This window comes from Panicum virgatum, chromosome 4K, assembly GCF_016808335.1.
Source record: "Panicum virgatum strain AP13 chromosome 4K, P.virgatum_v5, whole genome shotgun sequence".
In the NCBI taxonomy this organism is placed as follows: Eukaryota; Viridiplantae; Streptophyta; class Magnoliopsida; order Poales; family Poaceae; genus Panicum; species Panicum virgatum.
Window position 1 is genome coordinate 40,606,850 of NC_053139.1, and position 22,074 is coordinate 40,628,923.

General features: G+C 46.3%; 1 protein-coding gene and 1 long non-coding RNA gene across 6 annotated transcripts; one reads left to right on the plus strand and one right to left on the minus strand.

Annotated features, from left to right (window-relative positions):
- Positions 1-1,681: 1,681 nt before the first annotated feature.
- On the minus strand, positions 1,682-3,806 carry LOC120704043. The gene is made up of 2 exons (XR_005687367.1): positions 2,258-3,806; positions 1,682-2,148 (listed from the first exon to the last, which is right to left on the minus strand). It is a non-coding gene; the product is annotated as an uncharacterized LOC120704043 (long non-coding RNA).
- A 1,018-nt stretch (positions 3,807-4,824) lies between these two features.
- LOC120704044 (disease resistance protein RGA2-like) lies at positions 4,825-10,723 on the plus strand. Of its 5 annotated transcripts, none has more exons than XR_005687368.1 (5): positions 4,825-5,121; positions 5,625-6,364; positions 7,425-9,395; positions 9,589-9,710; positions 9,867-9,949. XR_005687368.1 is itself a non-coding variant. In XM_039988293.1 (5 exons), exons 2-5 carry the CDS (start codon positions 6,282-6,284, stop codon positions 10,346-10,348), a joined length of 2,505 nt encoding a protein of 834 aa, XP_039844227.1. In that variant the 5' UTR covers positions 4,825-5,121; positions 5,625-6,281; the 3' UTR covers positions 10,349-10,723. The 5 variants fall into 5 exon arrangements, 4 of the variants coding, with proteins under 4 accessions (XP_039844227.1, XP_039844228.1, XP_039844225.1 ...); XM_039988293.1 differs by adding an exon at positions 10,296-10,723 and having other exon boundaries at positions 7,425-9,710; XM_039988294.1 differs by lacking the exon at positions 9,867-9,949 and having other exon boundaries at positions 9,589-9,830.
- The last annotated feature ends 11,351 nt before the right edge of the window (positions 10,724-22,074 follow it).

The following is a 22,074-nucleotide window of genomic DNA, read 5'->3' on the forward strand; positions in this document are numbered from 1 at the left end:
TTTGAAAGGTTTGATTACCAACTCGTTGAGAAACCGGGTTGGGTTTGGTTCCCACCTTCAGTGGTGGTTTTGCTTCCCTTCGGGTTGTATCTTTCTCCGGTGAGTCAGGGCTGCTGGTGGCCTTTGAGGCGCCAGATTCCTTGTTTTATCGGCGATGTGATGGTCGGTGGCCATCTTCTTCAGCCAGTGCGTTCATCGATCTTACAGCATGTCGATGCACTCGATATGCGACTCATGGTGGCATCGAAAAATTGTGAAGAGTTATCATCCGGAAGGGGGTCGGCTTCATGCTGCAGGTTGCTCCGATCGCCGCCGACGAGTTTAACTGGGAGGACCTTGATCTTGCAAAGCCTGAGTTGTAGTTTTATTTTCTTTGAGAGGGTCTTTGTAAGATTTAATGTAAACATTAAGAAGTTTATGTAATATATATTCTGGGTTTCTAAAAAAACAAGAGAGCACGAGCACCGAGATTCGTATACATCTTTCACTTTAAGATGCGTGCGCCAGTTGAAGCTAACAGACAGAATGAGAGTAGGACGACGCGCTATCTGGGCCGACGTGGGAGGACCAACCCAAAAGGCTAAACCTAGAACAAAACGTGAGCTGAGGGGACGGACACAGGTGGCACAACATTATTGGCACACGAGAAATAAAGAAATAATATTTGTATTTTGAAATAAAGAAATAATATATACTACTTAACATTTACTCATTTTCTATTGTTGAAAAAAGGAAAATTAAAAACCACTAGCAGGACGTCCGGATCATGGGAAAAGAAATGAAAAAAAATACTCCGGTGGTGCCCACGGCACAGGGCGGTGCACGTGATCGTGCGCTGCTGATCCACCACCACTTTACCATCTGTCTGTTAGGAAACAATCGGGCGGGCTGCGGACGGAACGAAAGAAGAAACTGTGGAACACTACAACGGCTCGTAGTTTATGGGCCTGCTGTTGGACTGCTAATGGATTAAAAATATATGTACTAACTATTTTCTATAGTGAAAGAGCCTGTAGCTCAGTGGTTACAAGAGCCTTAGTAGCACCTGAGGTCATGGATTCGACTCCCCATAAAAGCGAATATTCTGAGATTTAACGGTGTTGTGCATTCAGTGGTAGGTGACGTTCTTTGCCGGCTTAGTCTTCGAAGATGCTCATAGGGGTAGGGTTTGCCTACGTGTGTTCATAAAAGTGTGAATGTGCGTGCCTAAAACTCATAGGGATATAGTTTGTGTACGTGTGTTCATAGAAGTGTGAATGTGCGTACCTAAAACTCATAGGGGTAGGATTTGTGTACGTGTGTTCATTGGGGTGTGAATGTGCGTGCGTTGTGAGTGTCTGCGTTGTACTGTATAATCTCAAAAAAAAACTCATAGGTGTAGAATTTGTGTATGTGTGTTCATAGGAGTGTAAATGTGCGTGCGTTGTGAGTGAGGCATCGAATAGTTATTCTGAGCCCAGATACATCTCCTCTGTAGTTACTGTTCTTCCTCCCCACTGGTTCTGTACTAGTCCTCTAGCTTCTAGAGTCTTCTAGTCTATTCCAGATTTGTTCTGTGCTGCTTCTCTGATTTTATTCTCTACCTACTCCCTCCGTTCCAAAATAATTGCATCTATTGAGATCAAAATTTGTCCCACAAAAATTGCTAATTTTGACCCACCTACCACAAAAGACAAGATAATTTTCGAAAGATTTCCCAAAAAGACAACTAACACTTCATCCACTCATCCCAAAATACAAATGGTACTTTTATAATTTAACACCTACCATTGGTTTGCGTGTTCAATCATAAAATTGTATTTATTTAGGAACGGAGGGAGTAGATTGCTCTGCTGATCTCTAACCTCCCTTCCCCTCAGGTTGTGTACTCCGACTGTAATTGAATCAAGCTGTTCTGTGAATCGTTGAGAAGGGGTTGCTAACAGGCTGGTGAAGAGCTTGTTGAGGATGGGCGTTTCCCTGGGAACAGGTCCATCCATCGCTCGGAACATGGAAACCCCATCGATGCCGGGTGAATGGCTGTTAACCTGAAGCAACCCATGGAACCAGCTTGTCATAGTTAAGTCATATTCAGTATTTTGGAAAAATAACCCTTGCAGCAAGTAAAGTCACAGCAGACCAGCGCACCAATACCATAGCTTCTGTCTTCTGGAAACAATGCAGGGCAAGGGTATCAAATCAGACACCTCGAGAACTCAAAACAGTATGGGCATAGAGTATCAAATTGGAAACTAATAAATAGAAAATACATCCTTACCCTATCAACTTGAAATTGCTGGTTAATAAGCATGAATTTGATGGTTAATAAGCATGTCACAGACAGCAAATTAATTCGATCGGGAGGCAACATCCTTCCCCTATCAACAAAAACCCACAAGGAAATCACCAGAATCATATGAGGACAGCAATTGGAGCACCAAACAAACAATATTTCCAGTTGTACACACCTAAGATATAGATGCCTACATCAGACTACCATCATAACCAACGGTTGCAACAGAAAGAAAAAAAATTGCTGAGCCAAAACCTGATAAGGAAACTAAAAAAATACCAGAGGGGGATGGAGCCGATCTGATTGGAGGCAGTGCAGATGCATGCGGATCAAATAGCAAAACTTAGAAACTAAATTGTAGGCAAACATGTTTCAATCTAAAATTGAACAACTATATGTACTATGGTCTATGGACACAAGCCAAACATGCATACAACATGGCAAGATAAATAAACAGATGCCAGATAAATAAACATGCATACAACAGAGTTTTGACAGAAGATTTTCAAACATACAGAACTTCTTTCTCCATGCCCTGGACGGATGGAGTTCCCGGTGGCCAACAAGAAGCTCACCGAGGAACGCGTCGTTCCTCTTCACCCGGACCAAGACATGAGCGGGGCCGTCGACTATCCGGGCGCAAGTTCTGCTTCAATCTAAGTACCTGACCGGCGTGGAGATGCCCCAGCAGCTACTGTTCCTCAAACTCAGCCACAACCGGATCTACGGCTAATTGATGGGCTTTTGATTTTACGCCCAAATTTAGATTTCAACATCAAATCCCACAAAATTCTGAGGGGTCGGTGAAGGGGATTGCTACCTTTTGTTGCCTGGGTTCCCAATCGTGGGAGGAGAGAGGATGAGCAAGGGAGGCAGCGTGATTTGGCGAGCGCTCCAATCTTCTCTTTGTTTGATCTGCCGAGTGTTCGAGCGAGGATGGGAGGCAACGCCTGCGTCGAGGTGGAGGAGGTGCCTGCGTTGAGGAAGAGGAGGCGACAACGATGGGGTTGAAGTGGTCGGGTTGCGGAGGATGCGGCGTGGCGGCCGGGGACGGATCGGCAGCGCGGCGGCGGCGCGGACGGTGCGGCGACCGGGGACGGAGTAGCGATGGCGCGGACGGGGAGCGGCGGCGCGGACGGCGGCGACAGCCGGGACGAAGCGGAGGCGCGGACGACAACCGATGACGGGGAGAGTGGGCAGGTGGAAGCGGACGCCTGCGCCGACGGCCGGCCGGAGGAGGATGATGCGCGTCGGCTGGCGGGCTGTCAGGCAACAGAGGCCTTGATTCAGCTCGTCAGTTTCGTCAGACAAGTGAACAAGTCGAGCTGCAAGGTAGTCGGCGCTATTCAAGACGTTTCGGCGACTTCACCTGGATCGTTTGATGCTCATCCGACGGCTTATGAGAAGGATGTAGGAATTAGCAGTTCATTCTGTTTAAACTCTGTTTAATTCAGTTAATCTATGTTTAAGTTAATGACCACGCCACCTGCTATTTAGGCTGGTCGGGACTCTGTAATAAGCAAGCGGAAGTAAACCCTAAGATATTTGATAGGTTAGCAGTAGCTTTAGAATAACCAATCTGGCTGTTAGGCTATCTGCCCCGCAGCCCTGTATCTGCGTCTGCGTCTGAATTGGAAATACCGCGGTGGAACTGCTGCACCGCGCACCTGTATCCGCGCCCCAAAAGCTCCGTTGCTACAGTGCACCTCCAATCCTAGCGGCAGCTAGATGGAACGCTATCTCCGCTGCACCCCGCTACCATGTGGGCCGCGCCCCGCCACTGCGAGTTGCCGCCCCGCTCGCTGTTGATTTAGGGATGCATATACAGGCCAACAGGGGCAGCGTTTCCTTCTTTACCGATTTGTACATCCACCTGACATATGAACCATACCTCCTTTACAGGTTGATTTAGCATTGGAGCGGTGCGGATAGCCTTATCTTGTATCCAGACCATATATCCTCTATATCATGCTGCTGTAGGTCATCGGGAACCTCTGATCTCGTGATTTTCTCTTCTTCTTTTCTACTTTCTGCGCTGGTTCCTCACACGGGCGGGGAAGGATGCGCGCGGCAACGGGCGGGCGGGGTGGGAGGAGGATGATGCGCGCGGCGGCGGGCGGATCCACGAGGGACGGAGCGGATCGGACGAGCAGCCTTATTTTGAATCGCGACGGGGCGAGCGACCTAGGACTACGAACTACTAAGGGGTAGGGGTAGGGGGCGACGTAAGGAGAGGATGATGAAGGACCCTTAGCTTCTTTTTAGTAGTATAGATATAGATAGAGATATAATTATAGTATTTTATACAGAACATTCTACGATTAATCACGATTCAAATTAGGAGATTTTCTAAAATTTGGTGTGTCAGAACCTCCTACGATTAATCGCGATCCGAACTAGGGGATTTTCTAAAATTTGGTGTCTCTGTATTTTACACATGACATTGCGATTATTAACTGTGATCCAATATTTTGCAGGAAAACATTTATATTTACAAATTAGTCTCCTTTTGGCTCTTTGCGCCTGCTGCCCTCCTGGCTGGCTCCCTCGCATGGCGATGGCTCCCGGCAGCACTCGAGATTCCTGCGGTACGCCCTCCAACAGCCCAGCCGCACATAGCGCCCCTCTCGTGGTCACACACTCATCCTCCTGCACCCTCCTTCGTCCCCGGCAACGCCGAGCTGGCCGCGGGCCGCCCGATGGACACACCGCTCAGATGCTCTACCAGCGGCAGAGCGTCTCTGACTCCGCCGCCGCCATCATACGAGCAGCCGAGTGGATCCCTTCTCCGGTCTCCTCGATCTCTGTGGATGAGCCAGAGAGTTTTTCTGTTAGAATCTACCCCAAAAGTAAGCCAATAATTTTTACTATTTCGCTACAGAGTTTTAACTACTTAATTATATAGTTGCATACTCCATCCATTCAGTTTTGATTGATATATTCATATGCCACAATGACCAAGAGTATCACGTGTGCTTATCAATTTAATAAATGCATCATAGACTTTTTTATTGGTCATTCAATACTTTAACTAAAAACTCCTTGTTACTGGTGCTATTTATTGCCACAGTCCATGCCAATAGTAAATATAGCTATCATTTTTAAACATTTGAGTTTTGAAATATAAGCTCAACTATTTTATCTCATATGGTCTGCCTATGTCGTTGGAACAATTCTAGTTTTGATGACTAGGCTTGGTGTCCAGTTAACTGACAGCATCAACGTTCTAATAATCATCCAAATTTTCATTAGCATGTGATTGCTCCTGTTAAATCATGTAATCACTTAATCAGTTATAAATCCTGTAACCACTTAATCAGTCCCTTGTCTTCTTTCTGCTCTAAAACTCCAGGTTTTATCTGCTGTACCAGAAGGCAAAGGTGTTTCTTCTTGTGCATCAGTGGGGGTTGCCACAATGTCTGCTATTGCCGCTGCCTATGGTTTGTAGATTGAAGAGCGATCGATCTCTAGGGGCTATCCTGCCAGCGGGCCAGAATTGGAGGGGATTGTTTGTTTTGTGCGCCCGGCTTGGCGATAAGTGCGACTTGGTCGTCTCATGAGTCATGACTGCCATCCATCCATTTTCTATAATCTGCATCAGCGGGTCCACCGGGAGCCCCACAGAAGGTAGAGCTAATTTTAAGAGCTCTGGTGATAAGCGGCGATCAGCCGGTTTAATCTTTTGAAGGTGCTCACAGGAATAGTGTTGTGCGCGTGTATTTACTAAAGATGAGTGTATGTACGTGTAGGTGAACGTATGAGATTTTACTGTATTTTAAATTTTTTTCTAAATTTCTCCCCTGACCCAGTCTCTCCTCTCTTTCAAAAGGGGAAAAAAAACTTCTCTAAAGTGCTGATCTGGCTGGCTCACTGCTGGAGCCATCGCCATTAACACCAGAAGACAAAGACGACTTCAAGTTGCTTGCCATTAACACCAGAAGACAGAGGCGACTTCAAGTCGCTTCCCCGGCGTTGTCTATCCTCATCCTCCTCACCCCATCTCTTGCGTATGGTAGGGAGAAGCCAGAAATATTTTCAGGCATTTCAGTACAGTTCTTCGCTCTCAGTTTCTGGGAGATACAGATACCTCCGGTGAGAGCGATCTAACTTTTTTCTTGGCAAAGCATTAATTTTCTCCATACCCATACAAACCCCATTTTAGATATTTTTTTACCAAAGGCAAATTTCCCATCTTTATTAGGAGTTATATGGTTCTTACTTTGAAGTTTGAACTGATACTTGCGCTAAAAAAAAACATTTGCATGATTTGCCCGTATGCTTTCATATATATAGTGGAGCTAGATGAACCAGGGTTTGCAATTCACTGGTTATTTGTTATTTAGTTGTATGAAACTATGAACTAATACTAGAATGTTCAAATTTGGAGTAGTTTTTGATGTTCGTACCATATCTGGAGTTTTTTAGAAGCCGTTTGGGAGGGCTCTCCCAAAGCGGCTCACTGGTGAAGCCAAAAAAGTAGCTTCACTCAGCTTCTAGTTTATTTTTACCTCAGCTTACAAAGCAGTTTTACGCTACAGTGCCTCATTTGCACAAAACAGGTGAAGTCGAAGCCACAATAAGCCCTCCCAAACAGACTACACACACCCTGTAGCTGTTTTGCACAGCCTTTTAACGGTCTTTAAGAGGTATTGCCAAATTACAACAATTTAATTTGAAGGACCTCCTTATGTATAATTTTGTGGTATACCTCCCGAGACCTCCCAAGGACCATAAAATCTGCCATTTTGCATGCTCGTTACAGCAATTTCACAAACCAAGTTTTGCTTGAGAGAGTTGTGGCTAGGGTATTAACCTAGGCCGGAGTGCTTTCTTTTTGTTTGCCTTTTGTTTCTCCCCTTTGTTTTCCCTGGCTTAGGTCATTGTTCCTTTTCAAAAAAAAATCACAAACCAAATTTGCTCTTTTTTATGCAAACATGTACTTTTTTTTATTAAAAGTGGTGTCTATATTCATTGAGTCCGTTGGGGCTTAAAAGTACTTATTATAATGCCAAACAGTACCAATTAATTTGAAGGTGAATATTTTAACGGGGGCAGGGTCCCTCGATAAATCACCACAAATATCGGTGTAAAAGAGAAAAACTCTAGGGTTGGCACCTACTGGCTTTTAGAAAATGTCTTTTCTATTTTGCAGTACTTACATGGACACTATGGTGGAAGTAAAGCTATCAGACTTTGCAATCTCAGTCCTCCAAATGGCTTCATCGTTTGGTATAGACTGGGCTGTTAATGAAATAAAATCAGCATGGAACGTCAAGAAAGAACTCGGGAATTTGGAAAGGTCACTGAGATCTATCTGTGCTGTTCTTCAAGATGCCGAGGAGAAGCAGTCCACTTCTCACGCCCACCAAGAATGGCTGGACAATTTGAAAGATGTTGTCTATGATGTAGATGATATTTTAGATGATGTCGCCACCAGAGCTTTGGAGAAAGAAGTTTATCCTGGCCTATTCAATCAGATGAGTTATCTGCTTGCTTATCCCTTCAAATTGAGTCGCAAAATAAAAGACGTACGTGGAAAATTAAACAAGATAGAGGCTGAAAGAGTGCAATTTAGATTAACAGAGCAGCTAATTGATACCCAGGTAAATAGAAACAGCAATAGGGAGACCCATTCCAACATCAATGAGCCAGACATTATTGGAAGAGATGAAGCTAAAAACAAGATTGTTGCAATGATTCTAACAGCTGCAGACTGCTCAAGTCCTTTGTCCGTGCTTCCTATTGTTGGTTTAGGTGGCATAGGAAAAACTGCATTGGCGAAGTTGATTTACAATGATGTGAGGATTACTGATAAGTTTGAACATAGGTTCTGGGCATGTGTGTCTGATGTATTTGACCTCAAGAAGATACTGGACGACATTATACAATCATCTACAGGTGAAAGGCACACACAACTAAACTTGGAGATGCTACAGATCAAATTGTATGGGATTTTACATGAAAAGAGATATTTACTTATACTTGATGATATGTGGAATGATAAGGCTAGTGAGTGGGATGAATTGAAAAGCCTTTTGTCTAGAGGTGGGAGTGGAAGTGTGATTATAGTGACCACACGTAGTTCAAATGTCGCCACAGTGGTGAAGACCTTGGAACCATATTGTTTGGAAAAATTAAAGCTAGATGAGAGCTTGCAAGTATTTATTCGGCATGCATTTAGAGGTGACGAAAACAAGGACCCCCAGTTGTTAAAAGTTGGGAAGTCCATTATAGAGAAATGTCATGGTATCCCCTTGGCGGCGAAGACATTGGGTTCCATGTTGTGTAATACTCGGGATTTTGAAGATTGGCGACGCATCGAGAAAGACAAACTATGGAATTTTAAGCAAGAAAAAGACGATATCTTGCCAGCATTAAAATTGAGTTATGATGCACTTCCTCCTCATTTACAAGCATGCTTTGCTTCCTTATCTACTTTCCCAAAAGGCTTGGAGCTTTTTACAGATTGTCTTGTCATGTTCTGGATGGCATTAGGATTGTTGCCTAGAACTAGCGAAAGTAAAGAAGCAATAACTATTGGGACAAAGTACTTGCTCGAATTTCTCGGTAGATCTCTTTTCCAAGACCATTTTTTTGCTCATGATGGCACCATTCAAACTTGTAAAGTGCATGATCTTATTCACGATCTTGCAGTATTTGTGTCCCAGAAGGAGAATGTAGTTGTTAACAGTGAAAGTGTTAATTTCTCTGAGAGGAACAGGCAAGTGGTATGGGACCGCCAGGACTTCTCCATGGAGGTAAAAAAAAATTCTGAAGAAACGAAGATAGATTTTCATAAGAAGCTGAAAAGGGCATGCAAAGCTAGGATATTTGCAGGCAGATATAATTGTGGCACTGTGAGTAAAGCATTTCTTGAGGACCTTTTCTCCACATTCACATTGCTGCGCGTCTTGATTCTTTCGGAACTTGAGTTTGATGAGCTACCGGATTCGGTTGGAGATTTGAGAAACCTAAGACACCTTGATCTACGATGGAACAGGAAAATAAAATTCCTTCCAAATTCTTTATGTAAGCTGGTGAATCTACAAACACTTCATCTCAGTGGTTGTGACCAATTAGCGGAGCTACCTAGAGATGTCCATAGACTTGTCAATCTTACGAGGTTGGTCCTAACATCAAAGCAAAAATATTTACTGAAAGATGGGTTTTGTGGTTGGTCCTCCCTGCTATATCTACAATTGATTGACTGCCTTGAGTTAACATCGTTGACACAAGGATTTGGCAACCTCGTTGCACTTAGGGAGCTACTCATCTTCCATTGTCCGAAGCTAACTTCTCTCCCTTCTTCCATGAAGGACCTCTCAACACTCGAGAGGTTAGTGATTAATAACTGTGAAGAACTGGATATAATGGAACCAGAGGAAGCCTTGAGCAGGTTAGGAACTCTTCGTTCACTTGAACTCGTTGGACTTCCAAGGTTGGTGGGTTTTCCAGAGAGCTTCAAATCTGCTGCATTATCACTTCAGTATGTTTTGCTTAAGGATTGCAATTGGTTGGAGAAGTTGCCTGGTTTCATCCAACATTTCACTTCTCTTAAGAAAATTGTGCTTTGCGATTGCCCCATGTTGAGCAGGAGATGTGCGGTGGGCTCTGGTGAGGATTATCATCTCATCTGCCATGTCCCCGTCATGACATTGACAGGAGGATGCTCCAAAGGTATTGACCCCAAATTTGCTATTCAGTCAATTGAATTCACTGTACCACAAAGACTAAATTACTTCATCCCATCACAAATATGACGCTTTGGCTATTAGTAATATCCATAACAAATATACTATCATGGAAAGAGGTATACATATTATGAAATTATTTTTCATATTGAATCTATTAAGGTCAATCTAGTTTTGTAAATTTAAATAAAATCATAGATGTTGACAGTGATAGGTAAAAAAGATTGACTTAAGATAAATCTTATGAACATAGTTAAATGTTAAAAAGATTTATCTGGGTTATACGCTCTAAGCTTATCTCACTCCTTATCTTTTAACTTATGCGTGTACAGGACACTTGAGGCTATGGCAAGCTCGCAGATTCATATCGTCCATGATTGAATAAATACGACACAAATTTTCTAGGCAGTGTGCTCTCAGCTAAGCCTGACCCTTCTTTTCAAATCAGTGTAGAGAAATTTTACAATGCCCGGGGAGGCGTTGAGAAGCATTTCATGTGTCTATGATTTGTGGGCCCAAATGAGGGTAGGCGTTGGGAGGCGTCAACGAGGAGGCGTCGGGAGGTGTTTCAATGTGTCTATGGTCGGTGGGCCCGTAAATGTCATAACGCCTCCCAACGCTTCCCAATACCTCAAGTTTAGAGGATTAGAAATTTCATGGCAATTGCTTTTTGTAGTTATATTTTTTAATGAAGGGTAAAAGAGCAAACTCATAATTTTAATGAGTAAGATGAATATTTGTTTAAAGAAAAAGATGATCATATTCATATTGAGGTTCGTCGTCCTCTCCTTCTGACTCCGTCCGCGCCGTGCTTGTCGGCCGCGGCGCTCGCCAGGCCGCCCGCGCCGTGCTCGCCGTTTCCCCCGTCGTCGTGGCGCTCGTCAGGACGCCCGTCGACCGCCTCGCCGTCGACCTCGGACGCGCCATCAAGACGCTCCACGTCCTCAACGCCGCGTCGTTCACGCTTGCCTCGCTTCGGGCCAGGCTCACCGCCACTAGCCTCCTCACCTGGCGCTGCACCGCGTGTACCTTGCCCGCGCGCGCAGGGCCATCGCTCTTCCCGTACGACGCCAAGACCGGCGCTGGCGGCTCTTAAAAGCGATCGGGTGCTCTAGACTAAGAGAGGAGGGGTGAATTAGGCACTCTTAAAATCTTAACTTGTGGCTCCAACTAATTTGCACAAAACTTAAACTAAAACAAGCTATCTAGATGTGCAACTATGGTTCATCTTAGTGTGAAACTCTCATCCCAAAAGAGTTTTTCAACCTATAACCAATCCTAACAAGATACTACACTAAGAAAAGTAAAGGCACACAAGTTACAATATGAAATACGAAAGCTTAAAGAAAGGGATGAGAGGAAGCAAACTCTCGACACGAGGATTTATCCTGTGGTTCGGTTTGCCACAAAGGCGCCCCTACGTCCATGTTGTTGAAGCACTCACTAAGAGTATTACTTCCTGGCAATAAAGTCTCTTCTGTGAACGCAATCACGGTCACCTTGATCCCGATCTTCACTAAGGTAGATTGCCCACGAAGGAGGGGTCTCCGTCCCCCGCACAATGTCGTCGACGCCGCTCCACACCAAGCCGGAGGGTCGTTGACTTGCCGGCGAGCCACCAAAGCTCCAAGGATGGCCGTCGCACTAAAATACAAGGATGGTTCACTCTAGAACCACAGCACAAGGATCTAAACCTTGCTTGATCACTCACTCAAGAGCTAATCTTGTACTAACACTCACAAAGCTTGTGCTAAGGACTAAGTATTTGATCTTTATGCTCTTGGATGGCTTGGAGATGTTCTTGGATGTGTGTGAGATGTTCAGCAACTCCAGCAGACTCAAAATGGCCAGGGTGAGACATATATATAGGCCACCAAGTCTTGTAGCCGTTGCTCCAACGGTCAGCAGAAAACAGCATGCCATCGGATGAACCGATGCCTTTGCATGGGGTGGCGTCGGTTCATCCGGTCACTCTCAGACCTGAAGTAGCCGTTGATCTTCTGACGCACAGTCTGCAGCACCATCGGTTTCACCGATGACTGGGTGTCGGTTAAACCGGTCACTCACAGCACTCAACTAGCCGTTGGACCTCTTTCTCTCCTGCTGACGTAATTACACCGGTGCTATGCTCCGATGCACCACCGGTTCAACCGGTGCTGAAGGTGTGGTTCCTGCACGTTTGACATCGTCTCTGGAATATAGTACATTGAATGCACCGATGACTCTCTTGACACCGTCGGTTCATCCGGTGCTTCACTTCTTTCTTCACTTGATCTCCAGAGGCGCACAGACTTGTGTCAAAGCCAGAACATCGGATCTTCCGACAACCATCGGATGCACCGATGCTACAGGAATCGGTTCTTCCGGTGCTACTGATTGCAGTAAAACTCGTCCAATTCAGCGTTTGTTTGAGTTCTTTCTTCGTGTTTTGATTTGCATGGTCTTTTTATTTTATTCTTGGATCTAGAAATGTTCGCTTAACAAAACCATTAGTCCCATTAATTGTGTTGTCATACAATCACCAAAATCACTCGAAATGACATAAATGATGTCATGTTCGTTACATGCTCCCCAACCTCGCTATCCTCCCGCACCATGCAGACGCTCTCCTTCAGAGTATCGAAGAAACGCCATGGCGGCGCACCTCGCGCTGCCGCCGCGGGCTGCAGCCTCGGGCTCGCGCTGTACACCATGAGCTCCATCCTCGTCTTAGCCATGTGGGCGCTCGTCGCCGCGGTGCCGTGCCAAGACCTTTCGTCCGCGGCCGTCAGACCCCGTCAGACCTGGTCCGGAGGATGCTCGACCCGGACCCCTCCATCAGGCTCACCGCTCACGGTGAGGCAGGTCCTGGAGCATCTGTGGCTCAAGAACACGGACGCGGCGCCCAACGTGCCCCTGGGCGACGTCGTGCGGGCGCGGCTGCAGCAGTTCTCCGCAATGAACAAGTTCAAGAAGAAGGCACTAGGCGTGGTGGCACGCAGCCTCCCCGTGGAGGAGCTGGACAAGTTGTGCAGATGTGCATGGACAAGGACCAGAACGGTAACCTGTCGCTGGAGGAGCTGCTCATGGACGGACTCCACATCAACAGCCAATCGGTGCCGGAGTTGGAGATCCGGATGCTCATGGAGGCGGCGGACACGGACGTCAACGGGACGCTGGACTGCGACGAGTTTGTGACCGTGTCACATCAGGACTGCGAGCTCATGCATGATGAATGCCAACACGGACTTGACGAACGGCTCGCGCCACCACTCCACGGCCAACTTCAACAGCCTCAGCCGGAAGCTCTGCAAGGACTTGTCGTCAAGGCGGACGCGGACGAGGCCGACCGTGCGTCGGGAGGAGGCGGTGGGGGAATTTGGGGTATCCAATTACTATTGTACCATTTAATAATTAATATTAATTAAAAATAATATTATGGGTAGGCATTGGGAGGCATTGGAAAGTATTAGGAAGTATTTCCAAGCATTGTAAAAGCACTCGTCAGTGTAACATTCTTTTCATAGCGTCGGCTTTGCTACTTATTCTGCATCTATGCTTCATCACCCCCGACAACACCGCACTATATTCATGGCTGCAGTTTTGCTGTCATGTGTTTATGTAAGATAGAATAAGCAGGACACAACTGCTGAAATTGTAAACCGGTTCCACTTTTCCAAAATACCTTGATTACAAATGATCCGGTTATGTTTTGGAAGGCATTAGGGTTGCATATAGGAAGGGAAAGCCATGGCATGATGGCTACTGAAAATAAATAGCTCCATGAACTTTTAGGAAGATCTCTTCTCCAAGATCAATTGAGGCATCTTTCGGTACTTTTCCTATTTTGGAGAAAAATTTTACAATGGTTGAAACAAATGAGGATCGTACATTAGGCTGAAATCAACGGCTGTGACCTAAGAGGTACCTAAAAAAATTACTAATTGGTACCAAAATAGGAAAGGTACTGTTCGCTTTTTTGGAAAAAGAAAACTTTATTGATTTCAAGAAGTTACATCAATATAATATAACGACCAAAACTTTCCCGACCTATGCCAAAACAGCACACAACCTAAAAGAGTCTGAAACAAAAAAGACATACTAATGATTGTCAATCCTAATACTAGACCGCCATTTATGTGCCTAGGTAAAAAAAATCCTTGTCCACCCGCTCCAAGAACCGAGATGCCACAACAAGCACCTCCTAAAAAGTAGGCTGTTAAAGGATAGTTCAAGTATGGAGCCAGTGTGTAGTCGAGCATATTACCTGAAAAAAGAAGAATGTTTGTTTTCAAATATGACAACATTTCTAAAGAGCCAAACAGACTAACACAAGGCTGCCGCTCCTACAAGGACTAGAGATTTGTAGTTTTTGGGTATTCCATTGAGCCAACTTCCAAACATATTTGAAATATTGCGAGGTTTGGAGAGGCCCCATGCTGTACACCGTAGCCCAAGCCATCCCTGTAAACCGACAGTCAAAGAACATATGTTGTATCGTTTCGTTTTCATGACAGACAACACTGTTGATTGCCTTGCCAGTTTCGTTTCGCAAGATTATCCTTTGTGAGAATGACACCGCGTTTAAGGTACCAAAGAAATATTTTAATATAAGATTGAGTGGTATTTTCAGCTTCCAAAGACCTTTATTTGCATTTGAAACATTCTGATTGATTAGACCCCAATAATGTGATTTTACTGAAAAAACACCCTTCGAGTCTAGGTTCCACCAAAATTCATCATCTTCATGAGTAAGGGCAACCGTTGCAAGACGTGAAGTCAGGTTGTTCCATATCACTAACTTGCTACCTATTAGATCTCTACGCCAGGTTAGATTGGGATTTGGTGTGCTAAGCACCTCGCCCACCGTATCCTATTTTTTTCCTAACAATGTTATAAAGTTGAGGGTATTGGTATCATAGAGGTCTACTATTAAGCCAGGAATCCTCCCAAAATCTCACTTGTGACCCATTTTTTATGTGGAATGTTCCAAATCTAAGAAACTCCCTCTTAACTTTCATTAGACTTGCCCAGAAATGAGAGTCTCCGCTCCTCCACTGGACTTGCACTACATGCACCATCTATTGTGATAAGTCGGTACAGCCATTTACTGAGCACGGCAATATTTTTAAGTTCTAAGTTTTATACCGCTAGTCCCGTTTGTTCTTTTGGTTGACACATGATATCCCATTTCGCTAGTCGATATTTCCTTTTGTGTTCATTCTTTCCAAAAAAAAGCGTGATCGAAAGTAATCCAACTTTTTACAGATCCCTTTTGGGATCTCAAAGAAGGGCATCATATAAATAGGTAAGCTGCTAAGAACAGAATTGTTGAGAGTTAAACAGCCTCCAGTGCAAAGATTTCTGCCTTTCCAGCTACTGAGACATTTTTCAAACCGCTTTTGCACTTTCAACCAATCCTTATTTGACAATCGACGATAATGAATTGGGATACCCAAATATCGAATTGGGAAAACACATGGATTACATCCAAACAGCTCTATATACTGAATTTTGTAGTCTTTTGCTTCATCAAAACAGAAAATTTCACTATGTGAAAGTTTATTTTCAATCCTGATAACTGTTCAAAAGCACAAAGAATTAACTTCATGTTGTGAGCTTGTTCCAGGTTATGTTCTAAGAAAAGAATAGTGTCATTAGTGTATTGTAGGATTGATAAGTCGCCATCTATAAGACGGGGCACCACACCGCGCAGTTGATCCTCTGTTTTCTTTCTATTTATGAAAAGTGCGAGCATATCGGCCACAATATTAAACAACATCGATGAGAGAGGATCCCCTTGTTGAAGTCCTTTTTTCTTTGGAAAAAAGATCCTACTTCGCCATTGACATTGATTACTACACTCCCGCCAGAAATGAAGGATGTAATCCATCCAATCCACTTGGGTGAAAATCCCTTCATTCGCAGCCTTTGCATTAAGAAATCCCATTGCACTTTTTTCATAAGCCTTTTCAAAATCTATTTTGAAAATAACCTCACTCTGATTTTTGCGATGTAACTCATGGATTGTTTCATGGAGAATGACCACTCCTTCAAGTATATTACGGCCTCGCATAAAAGCTGTTTGCGTGGAGCTGATCAGATCCTCTGCAACTGAGTTGATGCGAATAGTCGCAACCTTTGTGAAGATTTTAAAACTTACATTCAGTAAGCAGATGGGCTTGTACTGCTGGATTTTACTTGCATCTTGTGTTTTAGGTAGCAGCGTAATGACCCCAAAATTTAGGCTGAACAAAGGGAGATCACTACTATGTAATTCACGAAACATTTGCATCAGATCCCCTTTGATGAGTTCCCCAAAAATAATGGTAAAATTCAGCCGGGAAACCATCTTGGCCTGGAGCTTTATTGTATTCCATGTCGAAAATTGCATTTCGAATCTCCTCTTCAGTGAAACTTTGAGAATTTCATTTTCAGGCTGACTGACCTGAGGTATATCATCTATTCTATTGTCAACGACAGAGAAATTATTATCCTATGAAGGGCCAAATAAACCTTTATAAAATTGAGTAATATAGTATTTGAGGTTATTTTGGCCCTCAACCTTGGCTCCATCGGGGTCCGGCGAGAGATACATTTCTTACGATGTTTGCCATTCGCAACCATCTGAAAGTACCTCGTGTTGTTATCCCCTAGGAGAACATCAGTCGCCTTGGCCCGTTGATAGTACTTGAGCTCTTCTTCACGTTAGAGCTTAATCAAGCCATCACGTGCATTTGCTAGCTGTTCCCGTTCTCCATCGGTTAGCAACCTAGTCTCTGCCAATGTATCCAATGTCTGAAGGTTATGTTTTTGCCCATGTTTGTGTCTAGCCGCCCAACCCCTTAGGTATTTTCTCAAAGCCCCAAGTTTCCGGTTCCAGCGTTGTACTGCATTTTGTCCAATTATCGGTTTATTCCATATCTCGACGACCCGCTCGTTGAAGTCCTCGCAAGATAGCCAACTCAATTCCATTTTGAATTGCTTGGTAGTCCCCGTAAAGGACGGTTCGCCAGTATCCAGCGTTGAACAAGAAAGGCCAGTAGGGTTGAAATTGTTCTTATTCTTCTCTTTACTGTGTCTCATTTTGTTAAAATCCCTCCCCCAACCAAATTAAATTTGGTAAAGGATTCTGTTGACAAGTTCGGATGAGCTCAGATAGAAAAGCTGATTTAAAATCATCTTGGGCCGGACCGTAAACTGCCATGAGAATCCATTTAAAGTCATCGTATTTGTTGCGAAAATGGAATTTGATGAAAAATTCCCCCTCCACTATTATAGATAAGTCTAGCACCATTTAATTGATTTCCAATAGTATGCCGCCAGACCGTCCCCTAGGGGAAAGACAATGCCAGGTGAAATCTGCGTCTCTAGAGAGATGATTAAGGTTCGGTTTGGACATGTCTTTTTTTTTTCCGGTCTCCATGACAGCCAAGAAATCGAGTTTGTGGTCTTTGATTGCTTCCGATATGTAACGATATTTAGCCAAGTCTGATTTTCGTTCGGATGCCTTGAGATCACAAATACTTGTGGTCAGGTCCGAATCGTCAAAATGAAGGACAGTTAAATCCTTGACCAAGTGAGATAAGAGCTCATTATCGTTAGAAGCTTCTTCCTCATCACTCGGTTCAAAAGGTACCGCCCGGTACCTCTCCGGTATCAATATTAGGAAGGATTCCTGCCGTTGGCCGTTGCTACTGCTCTCTGGCGCCGCCCTGTCCCTGTTCGCCACCGCCGTTCGCGGCTTCGCGCGACACGGCACCATGTCAAGGCGCTATCCCACGTCTACCGGCGCTCGTCCCCACGGTCGCGATAACCGGCCGGCCTCAGCGGCGCCATCCTCGCCACTCGCCAGCGCCTTGATCCCGGCCCCCTCGCTCCCCCCGCGTTCTGCGCCGCGCCGCCGCGGGCGACCACCTTGTTTTCCGGAACCGACAGCAACGCTGCGGCGTTGGCGGACAGGTGCCCCGGAGGGAGATGCTGCTTCTCCTCGGCGCTGGCGCGATCCCGGCTTCATGTTCAGGCATTCGCCTCCGCGCGCGGGATGGCAGCTTCACCGTCATTGCCAGTGAACTCGGCAATGGTGATCGTGTCCAGCAGTGTGGTTGCCACCACCTCCCCGTCCAACACCCGCACGCGGACGAGCGGCCAACCGTATCACCTGCAATGCAAGCGTATCAAATAATTTCACAAAAAGTGTTATATGAGCTATGTCAGAGGCCACCATGAGGATTATGCTGCAATAACCATGAGATTATGAGCCTATGCTGCGTATCAAATAATTTCACAAAAAGTAATGATGTCGCTCTGCCGAGCTGAGGAACCCAGCAAACTGTTCTGCATCATTCATCTATCATGAGTGCACTAAGGAATCAACATGAGTTCGTATCACACAACACACACAACGCATTGGTGGTTCAGAGAGCAACCTTCCCTACCAAAACTAGCTAGCGCGCGCGGCCGTCAGTCGCAAGGTGCCGGCGGCGACAGCGGACGAGCACTGGACAAGGCCGGCCGGCCGGCGATCGAGAGATACCAGCACAGCCCTGCGGCACTCCTGCCTGCAAGCTGCAGGCTGGGCAGTGGTCACAGGTCAAATCGTGGCCGCAGAGTATAGATCTAACGGACCAGGAGACCCCGGGCCCGGACGGTAAATCAAATACGGAGTACCGTTCACCCCGACCTGGTGTCGCTGCCACTGCTCGCCCGCGCGTTCTCCCAGTTCGCCTGTTCGCCGCCGCCGGTGGTGTACCGTGTTGGGATATTTGTTTCTTAGATGGCTAAATAGGGAGCATGAATAATATAAAAATGGAAATGAAAGTAGACACTTAATTCTACAGTAATAATCAGAAAATTCAACCCCCTACACTGTGGAGAGAGAGGGCTATTTATACCCCTGGGCCTCGGTCAGATATTCCCAAATTGCCCCCTCCAACTCATGTACAGCTCAATTACAAACGGTTTCTGGGTAAATTTACAGGGTGAGAGGTGTACAAATCTGACCTTCTTACGCATTCACGTTCTACATGCACGCCTCCTCCTGACGAAAGTTCTAAAGACCTTCGTCCGGGTTGCACTCTGCATTTAACAACCTTCGGGTGTTGAGATCATTCGCAGGCTCTGGTTTTCAAGCTTGTGCTCTTGAGTGATGAGTTGTCGCCTTCGGTCCCCCGAAGGTGACCACCTCGCTGCTTCGCAGGCTCTGGTCTTCGAGCTTGTGCTCCTGAGTGACGATTTGTCACCTTTGGTCACCCGAAGGTGATCTCCTCGACGCTCCGCAGGTTCTGGTCTTCAGGCTTGTGCTCCTAAGTGATGATTTGTCACCTTCGGTCCCCCGAAGGTGATCTCCTCGATGCTTCACAGGTTCCTGGAAGACGCCAATCATCCTTCGGGCGCACTTATCACCCAGGCATCGGGGCCCTGCAGACAGGTTAGGAGATGTTTTGGAGGCCGGGATTAACCCTCGGGAGATTTCCCGAAGGCCCAATCACCAACAGTAGCCCCTCGAGGGCGAGGTCCGAAGCCGACGGTCCGAACCCGCGTTATTGAAGGAAATTGCTCGTAACCTTCAGGAAGCTCCCGAGAAAAAACATCTCCCGAACCGTCGGCTGTAACAGTTGTTTTTGTGTGGGTACGTGTCAGGCTCCGATTGCGCCGCTTGAGCGGCCGATTCCTCGATTTTACCGTTGGTACTGTTGCTTTCCCCCGCCTATATAAGCGGAGGGGAGGGGGGTTAAACATGTGCCCTCTTGAGCTTTGCTTGCTTTCGACGCTTTTTTGCCAAAAAGCGCTTCTTCCGAAGGTTCTGCTTTGTGCGAGATCAAGCTGCTCGTTTTTCTCGATGTAAGTAGATTGGCGATTTATGGCTCGCACTAGGCAAACAGCAAGGTTAATTGAAGGTTCGTTTGTACCCTTTTTTCTAATTTGACTTTCTTTGCTTTTATGTAGATATGGCATTCGTTAAGAGGGCGGTTCTCCGTGCAGACTCTGATCCCGTTGAACATCCCAAAGGGTCCGAGGCCTCGCGTCCGCCAATCCAACAAGAACAGGCCAGCGACAGTTTTTTCAGGGGTTTCAACGAGTGTTTCTGACCTAATGGCTCCTGAGAAGCATAAGACCTTGCTCTTCGAGCCATCTGTCGTCTCTCAGAGTACGATCGATTTCTATATTTCAAAAGGATATTTTCCCGAAGGTGTGTGTCGCCCTCCTAGCCCAGAGGTTTTCCCGGTGCCTCGGTCTGGAGAGGTGGTGGTGTTTAAGGATTTTTTTACCGTTGGGTTGCGCATTCCGATGTATCCAGTAGTTCCGAAGTTGCTAGAGCCATTTAACATGAAGCTTCACCATTTCACCCCGAATAGGATAGCAACATTGTCCAAATTTTTATGGGTTGCGAGGACCTTCGGAGGTGGGGTGTCCGTTGATGCCTTTTGTAGGCTCTTTCAGTTGCACTGTCATCCTCGGAAGGTTTTTGTGGATGATGATGATGAAGAGAGTGAGGTGCAGAATGGGTGTTGCACCTTCGTCCCTCGCAAGTCCAACAAGAAGACATGCTTGACGAAGGTTGTGCTTGCCGCAGCCCAGAAAAACAAATGGGAGGGGAATTGGCTAGAGTACTGGTTTTATGCCAAGATTGGTTTTCCGGATCCCGAGGGCTCGAGCGAGGAGAGGTTTTTGTTAGCTTCAGATATTGAGGCGTTCGATCATACTTTTCAACCTGCGTACAACAAGCGTGCGCCGGGCTTTAAGCCGTGTGTGGAAGGCTTCATGACAGCTTGCCAGGTTTGTGGCGGTAGAGATGTGGTGGAAGAGTTTTTGGCCGCAGGGATTTGACCTTTGTCTGCTGGTTGGGCTCGTCGAGGGTTCGAGTGAAAGCGTTTTGCTGGGATGCAGTATGACTTGACCTCTCCAGTTTTTGGGCTTCGGAGGCCCGAAGGTTCTAGCGATGAGGTGATCGTTGCCAAGTTGGAGCGGGAGGCCTCGGACATCTTGGGACTTTGGAATAGGAAGGAATATATTTCCTTGGTCGAGGTTTGCAAGAGGAACCTTCGTTTGAACAGATGCTTGGCGGAGATGGGCGTGGAGTACGGCCTTCGGCCGGTGCCTGCTGGTGCGGTTCCGAGGATGATGCCTCCGGGCAATGTTGGCTCCGAGGTGGCGTCGAAGAAGTCCAAGGGCAAGGCTAAGAAAGAGGAGGTGGGGACTTCGGGCGAAGGTGGCGATGGGGGTGGTCGGGGTCGCGGGAGGGGGAGGAAACCTTCGAGCTCGAAGGCTTCGGTTGCGAGGGCCGAAAGCACTAAGAGGAAGGCGCGGGATGAGGTGGTTTCTTCGGGAGATAGTGGTACTCCCTCATTAATGGAAGAGCTCATGGGGACGGTGGGCGGAGAGATCGTAGTTCCCGAAGGGAGGCTTTTTAGATCCTGTTATGATCTTAGCGATGAGTACGGGACCATGCTTTTTGGTTCCGGCCGTCGGGTTGAGGTGGCGAAAGCACTGATTAACCTTTATTGTTCCCCCGAAGGTATAACGAAATGCCGGAGGATTCAGAGTCTTGTTAAGACTGGCGCCAAGCCTTCGGACATTCCGAAGCCACCTGAGCCGAGGCCCACCAGGCCTGCGGCCGGTGCTCCGAAGGCTCCGGTGCCGATGACGGCGGCCGCCACACCTACCCTTGCCTCGGGTGCCGAGGAGGGGGAGGTTTTGGTTGGTGAGACGTTGCTCTCTCTCAGGGGTGGGGATTTCCTAGGTGGGTCCTCGGCTCTGCCTTCGGATAAGGAGGTGGAGATGTTGGAGGGGTTGAACTTCGATGAAACCGGTAAGCTTCGTTTCCTTGTTTTTGTGAGCCCTTGGTTTGTTTGTGACCTTAGAGGATCCCTCTTTTTATTTCCTTCGCAGCTGTGTCTGTGTCGATGAAGTAGCTTTTGGCTGTGATGCACGGGCCTGGGACGACCAGGATTCTTCCCCCGGAAAAAGGTGAGTTGGCATAGGGTTCGGTTTAGCTTTCGCTTAAGTTTTGTGATAATCGAAGGTGACCTTGTGTTTAGTGCAGAATTTAATGCAGCAGTGGCGGAGACGTCTACCTCCGATGCTGCCTTTATTGTGGCGGAACTAAGCAAAAGACTTGCCTTCGCTAGC